This window comes from Camellia sinensis, chromosome 10 (genome assembly GCF_055761805.1).
Source record: "Camellia sinensis isolate YWXY chromosome 10, ASM5576180v1, whole genome shotgun sequence".
NCBI lineage: Eukaryota > Viridiplantae > Streptophyta > Magnoliopsida > Ericales > Theaceae > Camellia > Camellia sinensis.
This window is the reverse complement of record NC_138970.1, coordinates 103757661-103767474: the sequence shown is the minus strand read 5'-3', so window position 1 is coordinate 103767474 and position 9814 is coordinate 103757661. Positions and strand designations below refer to the sequence as shown.

At 34.1% G+C, this 9814-nt stretch overlaps 1 protein-coding gene across 3 annotated transcripts; it reads right to left on the bottom strand.

Annotated features, from left to right (window-relative positions):
• Positions 1 to 1334: 1334 nt before the first annotated feature.
• Positions 1335 to 9522, bottom strand: LOC114295740 (uncharacterized). Of its 3 annotated transcripts, none has more exons than XM_028240050.2 (2): positions 8825 to 9522; positions 1335 to 4796 (listed from the first exon to the last, which is right to left on the bottom strand). In XM_028240050.2, exon 2 carries the CDS (start codon positions 4759 to 4761, stop codon positions 1543 to 1545), a length of 3219 nt encoding a protein of 1072 aa, XP_028095851.2. In that variant the 5' UTR covers positions 4762 to 4796; positions 8825 to 9522; the 3' UTR covers positions 1335 to 1542. The 3 variants fall into 3 exon arrangements, with proteins under 3 accessions (XP_028095851.2, XP_028095853.2, XP_082748118.1); XM_028240052.2 differs by having other exon boundaries at positions 1335 to 4887; positions 8825 to 8968; XM_082891992.1 differs by having other exon boundaries at positions 8822 to 8959.
• Between the last annotated feature and the right edge of the window lie 292 nt (positions 9523 to 9814).

Sequence of the window (9814 nt, the reverse complement as noted above, 5' to 3'; positions counted from 1 at the left end):
TCATAAAAAAAATGTATGATTTATTTTTTAAAAACACAGTTATCATTCATTTTTTAAATAAAAAACACAATAAATGAATAAGTCACAATTAACAGGTCGACTTAATTTTTTGTGTGAATGATATGCATGAAATGTCTGAGAAAATAAATAGTTCAGATCATCGAAACGGGGCCCGTGGTGAGCCTTACGAGGCCAAACAACCCCCCTAGTTTTTATTTTTGGTATTATAGATTTTTCCTTTCGTAATATTTACATAGGAAAATACTATGGTACACACCACCCCTTTTAGGGTGTGTACCATATGCAAGTTATGTTATTTGTGAGTTTGATCATTACAAATGACATACTCAATATTATGATGATCACAATTTAAAAAAAAAATTAAAAGTTATATATAACTAAATATGACATGAGGTATAATCAAACAACTCTTAAGTCATAATCAAAATTTTATCATAACCAACATCAAAATGTGTCAAAACTAACAACACCGTATGTCATAACTATTGACTCAAACGTCATAACCAAAGGTGTATATGGTACACACCCCTGTCCTATAGAATTTTCCATTTACATATCAGCAACACTACACATCCAAAAAAATTTACTTACAAAAATCTTTTAAAAATTAATTATGTAATCGAAATTTATTTAAAGTGCGATCCACAATATAAGAATAGAGTCTACACCATTTGTTTGGGATGTGGGTTGGCTTTTTGGCTATATATTTTAGCCTGGGGCAAAAAAACCTCGTTTGTGATACGTTTTTTTTTAACTTTTTTGACTTTTGTGAGAGAAAAATGAAATGATTATGATTTGAATGTGATGTTTTGTTTTATTGTGCTAAAAAGCCTTTTTTTGTCTTTTTGTAACTAAAATAGTTAAAAAGTCTGGTGTGCCAATTGAAGGCTTCTTGTTTGTAAGATTCTAGACAACTTTCTGGGCTAATAGCATTTCTTTATACATGGAACCCAAACAAACAATGGTGATCTTTTCCTCCAGAATGCAATACATGTGTGTGTGGTGTGGAGTAAGTGTATTGTAAAATTTATGTGTAGAATAAATTTGGATTATATATTAAAAATTTTGTGTATAATTTCTGGTGATAATGTTACAATACATACCCCTCAAAATAGGTATATCATAATGCAAGTTATGAAATCACTTTTTGTCATAACTTAATAGATCATAATCAAACACCTTTGAGGCATAATCAAAGATCTCTATAGTCATAATCAAAATTACAAGCATAATAGATCATAATGAGTGATAACCAATATCGTGAACACAATGTGTCATAACTAAGGGTCATAAACCAAACTTCACATGAGATGTACCCAAAGACTTTTTAAGTCATAACTAAACTAATAACCACAATATGTCACTAGTAAATTATAACCAATATTACAACAAGTCACAATTAAAGCCATAACGGTGCATATCATAGAATTTCCCAATGCACATTTATTTACATATACATACATATGAACTGAAATGATAAAACAGACATGAAATCTGGGTTGAGTTGAGTAGCCCTCAACATCACAAACTTCCAGCAATAGAGCAACCCAGAAGCTTTTCTTGTTCAGTCTCATACTTGAAGTTAAAGCAATTGCTGCCAGTGTAAATGCCATCATCCATGGTTTCAGTAATTTGTTGTCTATCAGTAAGAGTGGTGGTGTTGAGCTGCTCATAAGAGAAGGGAATGTCGCACGAAGCCTTTGTCGCTATCAGATTCACCCTCACCATTGTCATTGGTGGCACACTAACCTTGTACACTTTCTCCTCATCAGTTGTCAATGACTTAGTTTGTCCCCACTGGTAATCTCCACTAAATTCACCCAAAAGCTCAATTTTCTTCTCTGCAATAATGAGTGGAACAGTGGTTTGGATGGTGGTTTTGACACCCAACAACTTCAATGAAACGCTGGAATTCCAAGCACGGGTCTTACTCTCTGAATACGAGAGCTTGACGTCTACAGTTTTGGGTTCTTGGGTTCTGTTAATAGCATCTTCAGTGGCCAAAGTGAGGATGCTCCGGTTGTAAATCCTGGCATCTCTGAGGTGAAAATTGACATTATATATCTTCCTTGATGTAACTGCTTCTTCAACCTCTAGGTGCACCTCTGTGGAAATGGTGGACACATCAGCACTGAGACAGTTAATCTTCCCATTGGCGGAAGAGAGTATCTTGCAGAGCTTCTTATTACCCAAGTTACGGAGAGCAACAACGTTGTTGCCAACTTTGGTCGGCCAAAACAACATGTCAGATTCAGGGGAGTTGTTTTCTTGTTTTTGCTTTTGTGTTCTTTTTTTTTCTGACCGACCAACAAAAATTCTAATTAAAATGGAGGAGGAGGAGGAGGAGGAGTTGTTGTTGTTGCTGCTGCTGCTGCTGCTGGTGTTGTCATCTGAATCAGCCAAGATCCAATTTTGGTTGTTGCGCCCCCAGAATTTGCCCAAGTGATGAGACTTTATGCGAACGCTTCCATTAGGAGTTGTGATGACCTCGTTGCAGACCATGGGATCTGTAATGCCACTGGATGAGGAGAAATGTAGATATTGGTGTCCCTTGATCAAGCAGGGGCTAAGGTATTTGCCATTATTGCCTTTGAACGCCACGCACTTAGGTAGTATGAACAGTGATTCCCAATCAATGATGGTGTAGAGATCACGTCGATCTGGGTCAAGCATTGAATTTCCTGTGATTAAGCAGAAATCACGAGGAGAGGCTATCCTCCATAAGCATACATAGGAGCCAACTTTAACATGGCGAAATCGGATTGTTTGGGCTACAACATTTTCGTAGAGGGGCTCGAACATCGTGCATGACCATTGTTTTTGGTCTTCCTCTGGTTCGTCAGCACCGGCAACAATCCAACCATGCATCGACGACCACTTTACCAAGTATTTGTTGTTGTAACAACATCTTAGGTGCACAAATGGTCCCCTCCCACCACTAGCCTTTGCCATCACCACTTCGTATTTTGTGTATGGGCTCACAAACTCCTCTCCAGAGAATTGGACAAACTCATGCTCCACACCATCTTCATGTATGTAGCGCAAGTATTTGCCATTGTAGTTTGATTTGATCACCACAAACCTTGGCAATGCTACTGTCTCTCTTGTAAAAGCGTTGGATTTGGGCTGCACTAATGATAGCGGTTCCCAATCGATGATTGTGAAGACATCGCATTGTTCTTTGTTAGGCTCTGTGGTTGCTGCGAATAAGCATGAACTGTGTACGGTTATTACCCTCCATAAGCATGCATAGTGGCCGAGCTGGACGTGACGCAATCGAATTGTTTGAGCAATAGATCCAATTGTTGTTTGAGCAGCGTCATAATCATTTATGCGGCGGGGCTCAAATAAGGTACATGACCATTTGGATTGGTCTTCCTCTGGTTCGTCAGCAGTGGCAACAATCCACCAGTGGTTGGGCGACCATCTTACAAAGTATTTGTTGTTGTAACAGCACTTTATATGAACAAGTACATTCCCATTACTACTAGTTTTTGCCATCTCCAATTCGTACTTTGAATACTGATTGGAAACCTCCTCTCCAGAGAATTGGACAAACCCATGCACCTCCCCATCTTCATGTATGTAGCGCAAGCACTTGTCATTCCAGTTTGATTTTAGCACCGCAAACCTTGGCAATGTCATGTTCTGTATTGTAAATGCTTCGTCTTTGGGTGGCAAAATTAACAGTGAGTCCCAATCAGTGATTGTGTATACATCACACTGATCTTTGTCAGGCTCTGGTGATCCTGCACATAAGCATAAATCACGTGGAGTTGCTTCCCTCCTTAAGCATGCATAGCGGTCGAGCTGGACGTGACGGAATCGAACTGTTTGAACATCATCTTTATCATTATCATCATTATCTACGTAAACGGGCTCGAATAAGGTACAGGACCATTTTGATCGGTCTTCCTCTGGTTCGTCAGCCCCTGCAACAATCCATGGGTCATTGGCCGACTTCCTGACAAAGTATTTGTTGCTGTAACAACATCTTATATGCACACATCCCTTCCCACTACTAGTCGTTGCCCTCCTCAATTCAAACTTTGCGTACTGACTAGAAACCTCCTCTCCAGAGAATTGGAGAAACCTGTGCACCGGCCCATATTCATGTATGTAGCGCAAGTACTTGTGATTGTGGTTTGATTTAAGCACCACCGTCCCTGACAATAATGGCATTTCCTCTCTTGCTAACATTGAGGATGTCGGTGTCGACAACACTGATTCACATTCAATGAATGTGTAGATATCGCACCAATCATTGTCAAAATTCTCTGATCCTGCAAATAAACATGAATCATATGGGGCTGCTGCCCTCCATAAGCATGCATAGTGGCCGAGCTGGACATGGCGAAATCGAATTTTTTTATTAACATTTTCAATTGATGGGTGAATAGCTCCATCCAAGAAGAGGACCTCAAACAGCGTACAGGACCATTTGGATTGGTCTTCCTCTGGTTCGTCAGCCTCAGCAACAATCCACCAGTGGTTTGGCGTCCACCTTACCAAGTATTTGTTGTTGAAACAACATTTTATATGCACAAGCCGCTTCCCATTATTACTTGTCTTTGCCATCTCCACTTCTAACTTGGCGTAGGGACTGGAAACCACCTTTTCCGAGAATCGGAGAAACCCATGTACCTGCCCAGCTTCATGTATGTAGCGCAAGTATTTGTTGTTGTGGATTGATTTAAGCGCCACAAACCTTGGCAATTCCATTTTCTCCTCTCTCTCCATTGATTCGTTGTGGTTTGAAATTTTTTTGAGCTTTTCTGCAACATCCACAAAACATTTTAATAAAAGAAAACTCTAAAATGTTTACTGACATCAACAAAATCTCGTCATTTTTATGCTCCGTTTCGACTGAGAGAGGAAAAAAGAAAAGAAATGATTAGACTTTTTCACCTAGGTATGAAATGAAATCAAATGAAATGAATGTGGTTTATAACTTTCTTATTTAGATGAACTATGATTGAAAGACATAAATTTGGTTTGAATTGATTTTCTCACCATTACTCACTTTATTATCATCCAAACAAGTGATGAGAAACCATTCAAACGTGTGATGTAATGTATGTGCCTATGGTTTTTTTTTTTTCTCTCTCTCTCTCTCTTACCACATCATTAGAACTCTCTTTAGAGTTTCAAAATTAGAGCTCTCTATCATTGTTGATTTTTTTCTTACCAAACCCCTCAATCCAAACGGGTGTTAGGGTAAAAATATGAAAACCACCTCCAAACTATTATTTAATTCGTCTATCAACTGTTGAAAGTGTTTATTGTGTGCCTAAACATTCTTAATTTGAGTCTATGAAGTCATAATCCGTTATCCTGACTCATACCCAAACCAAACTAATATACTCGTGTAAAATCATATTATGATCTTAATTGTATCCTGCCAGGATATTTTTCCTATTATTTATTTTTTACATATGTATGGATATGTGTATATTTATATAAAAAAATTTAACTCTAAACTCTTTCTCTAAACGTCTCCTCTAATTCATGTTAACATAGAAGATACATTATATTAAATTTATTATTATTTATAACGATTTTAAAATTATATAACTTACATTATCAATAATTTTAATTTTATTTTGCATTGAAAGTAAAATCTCATAATTCTCGATTTGATTTTACAATATGATTTACGAGTGCCTTTCAACATTCCTACCTAAAATTCTAGTTTTTACAAACTTAACAAATATATTTTAAAAGACTTGAATATAAATATTCAAGCACTTATCAACAACCTTACTCAAAACTACATAGTTTCGAATCAATGGATGTTTTTTGGAGTGGTTTTTTAAGTAAAAAACTACATAGTTTTGGGTCTGAGATGGTTTTTTTTTTGGTGCGCATGTGGCATGCATGCGGCACCATATGATGCCACATTAGTTTTAGGAAGAAAGATAGCGGTGAAATGTCTATTTTTTAGATCATGCTGTCAGCAATTTCAATGATATTTTTATTTTTATTTTTGGGTCAAACATACTTATTAGACTCAAATTAAAATGTTTAGGTACACAAACAAGCACTTTCAATAGTTTAGGAATGAATTAAACAAAACGGTAATACTGTTGGGGTGATTTTTGTATTTTACCCACATCTTAATTTGTTTATCTATTAATTAATTTTTATTTGTTTATTATTTTTTGTATCCACAAACCACTAATAGTAAATAAAAGAAGTGAAAAAAAAACCCTTAAGGCCATGTTTGTTTGAACAATCTAGATAGGATGATAATAAGGTTATATTTATTTGAATAGATTTGATTAAATAAGATTGTTAGTCCTGGGATTATCAATTCCTATAGATTGTGTATATAATTAATTTTTCAACTTAACTAATTTTCGAATCTCTCTTTAGTCGTCTATTTTGTATCTTATTCCTTATTGGGATTCAATAATCCCCCATATAAGGGATACCATGTTTAAATGGATGATTAGTTTGAACGCTAATTTTCGTGACTAAACATTGGATTATGGATTTTGTTGGATTGTTAGTCCAATTTAAAGGTTATGTACATCCAAACAAACTTATTGGTTTAGGATTATGAGAAGGGATTCATAAGATCGTATCAATTTTATAATTGTAACTAATTAGTCTATAAGGTGGCTATTGGCTCACTGGCCTGCCCAACCCCGTGCAATCCAACCTAGTATTTTTATAGTTTAGAAAAATTATTTTGCCCATATGACCGAACTAGGCTAAGATTTTATGCTGATTTAATGTTCGGGTTGGGCTTAGGAACATTCTATTTACACCCAAAAAATTAATTAGCACACCTAATTTTTTACTACTCCCTATTAAATTATTTAAATATTTAATTTACTCTCAATACACCATATATTTTTTACAAATTACCATTGAATGGTATAATATTTAATTTTATGGTATACCAAAATAATAATCTTAATATAAAATCAATTTTAAAAAAATTCTCTCTTCCCTTCTCTTCTTTTCTCGGCTATTCTTAGCCACGGCATCTTCTTATTAGCCACATCATCTTCTTCTTAGGGATTGTTTGAGATGACTTAAATAAGTGTACTTTTTGTCATTTTACGAAAAGATGTGCAGAAAAGTAGAGAGATGATGTGATGGAAAAAAGATAAAAAGATAAAAAAATGTGTACTTATTTAGGATAGCCAAACTTGGCCTTAGCCTTTTCATTGCCAACAATTATTAAAGAACGAGCACATTGGATTCAAGTTGAAGAAGGACAAAACGAAAATTGGGTGTAAGTCAACTTATTCGCCCTTCCAATGCCAAACAAGACTGCTTTGTTCAAACTTTCAGATTCAAATGAATTCAATTTGTTCAGATCTAAAAATCCAAACAATATTGATGTAAAACAAATTGAATTTTCGTGTTTTACGTTAAAAAAATACAAAATTCAAGAATTGTATTTTGATATTTATGTGAATATTTACCTTTACTTTGATAAGTTACTTCAAAAAACAGTTTTGATTATTATCCTCATTCATTGTTTGATTTTGTTCAAACTTTCTTCTATTTGCAGGTAGCAATACAATAAAAAACAATGATGTTGATAATAATGATGAGTTTTGGTAGGGTGAATTGGAGTTTTAGAGTGAGAAAAAAGATAAAGAGAAAATAATTGAAACTTTGGAAAGAATATGAAAAGACCTAAATATAAAGAATAAGTGATTAGAGTGTACCTTAAGAAAAAAATTTATTTTAAGATTTAATGTGTATTGTTTTTATTAATAAATTTATATTAAAGTATAATAGGAACTAAAATTTCAAAATTTTAGTTAAGCGTACTGAATTACTATTTGGGTGTAAATAGAATCACTTTTAAACTTGGGATAGAGAGTTTTAACCCAGCCAATCGAGCCCAGCCGCCCATTTATAAAATATTAATTATAATTTATATTATTTTAATAATAAAACAAAGTAGAAAATACATATATAAAAAAGTATATATATATATATATACACTTCTTTCTAGGACTAAAATTAAAATATATTTATTAAAAATCATATTTATTTTATCATTCAATTTTGTTAACATTTTAAATTCAAATAACAAATAAAAGGATTAAAATAATTTGATATTTATCAAAGATAAAAAAAATAAAAAATTAATAATTCATATCTATTGAATTAAATGGAAGGACTTGAGATTTGAAATTATTTTAGGATCAGGATTGAGATGGTTAAATTAGGCCTCATGTTGGATCGGGCCGGATTTGGAATAACACATACCCTCCTATTAAGCCCTGGTTTGACTATCATTTTGGAATTAAAAAAATATAAAATGACAAAATAGACTAAATAAATTAATAAAACAAAATATCACATCCAACTCACAATCATTACACTTCTGTTTTCACAAAAGTTAAAAAAGTTTAAAAAATTCAAACCAAATGAAACTAAAAAAGCCAAGCTAAAAAAATCACAACACAAAAAAATTGATTATATTAACTAAATATTAACTAATAGCAAACGAAACTTAAATAGTGCAACCCGGTAAGATTTGTCCACCCGTACTTCTTAGCCCTTCATTTTCTATCCCACTTCTCTTGGATTCAATAATTTTCCATAGTATGAATAAAGTATTAGTCTATACAGTAATTTTTTTAACCAAATATTGAATTATATATTTTGTTGAATTATTAATTTAAGTTGATATTCATCTAAATAAACATGGTCTAAATGTTCTGTTAACAGAATGGAAAAAGAAAAACAAAAGAACAAAAAGTTTTGAGGATTTCACGCGAAACACCTAAGTTCACCGTAAATAAAGTAAAAAGGACAGGAGTAGTACTACCAGGCAACGACGACGAGGGAGTTCTGAGAATAAGGTTGGTCGTTCTTCGGACGACGTCTCTCTCTCTCTCTCTCTCCAATTCGTTCTATGCTGTCTTTTTATTTCCTTCTCTTTGTATCCTTTCCATTTACTTCAATTATTGTTGAGGAGGTCCACTGTCGTACCCACCAAATAAAGATAATAATTTGAGGGTCCAACTACAGTACGCAAATGGTGATACATAAATTAATATGAGCCATTGGATCTTCCTTTTTGATTTGTGCTGTCCACCAAAAGGATTCGGCAACCGGTTACAACCGGTACCATGGTGTCTTTTTCTTTCCTTTTCTCTCTTCTGGTCTCTCCTCTTCCCCCTGTCTCTTCGTCTGTTTTCATGGTGAAAACTCATGGCCACATCTTGATGTTTTCATGGTGAAAACCCAACACAGATTTTGATGCCGAATGTGAGACTCAGAATCTTGCATCGGCTGCTAACAATAGGGGATGCAAATCCTTCCGTCAGCGTCACCAACAGAGATGGCTCCACTCATCCCCTGTTGTTGGTGGTGCTTTTTGGTTTTGTTTAATTTTTTTTTTTTTTTTTCTTTGATTCCCTCCGAATGCTTAACCCAATAAATTAGTAATATTTTCGTGAGAATGGTGATTGCTGATTTGCAATATTTCTGGGTGTATTTGCATGGTGACCGGAATAGGACTGTGATGAAAGTTTTTTGTTCCCCCCCTTTTGAGGGAAGAGGTGTCGAGGAATTACATCTCAATATATTTTTAAAAAATAAATAAATTAAACTAGTTATAAAATTTATAAATTTATAATTTTTTTTTATTAATCTGTAATTATTTTATAAATAGTCCAATGATGTGTAATTTTTTCGAGAAAATTTTGTTGTGGACCATTGAATGACTAACTTGGCAAATTTTGAGGGTTTTTATGTCTGTATAATAAGTAGCTTACTGGATTCAAAATATTATTTAGTGTATTAATTGAAAAAC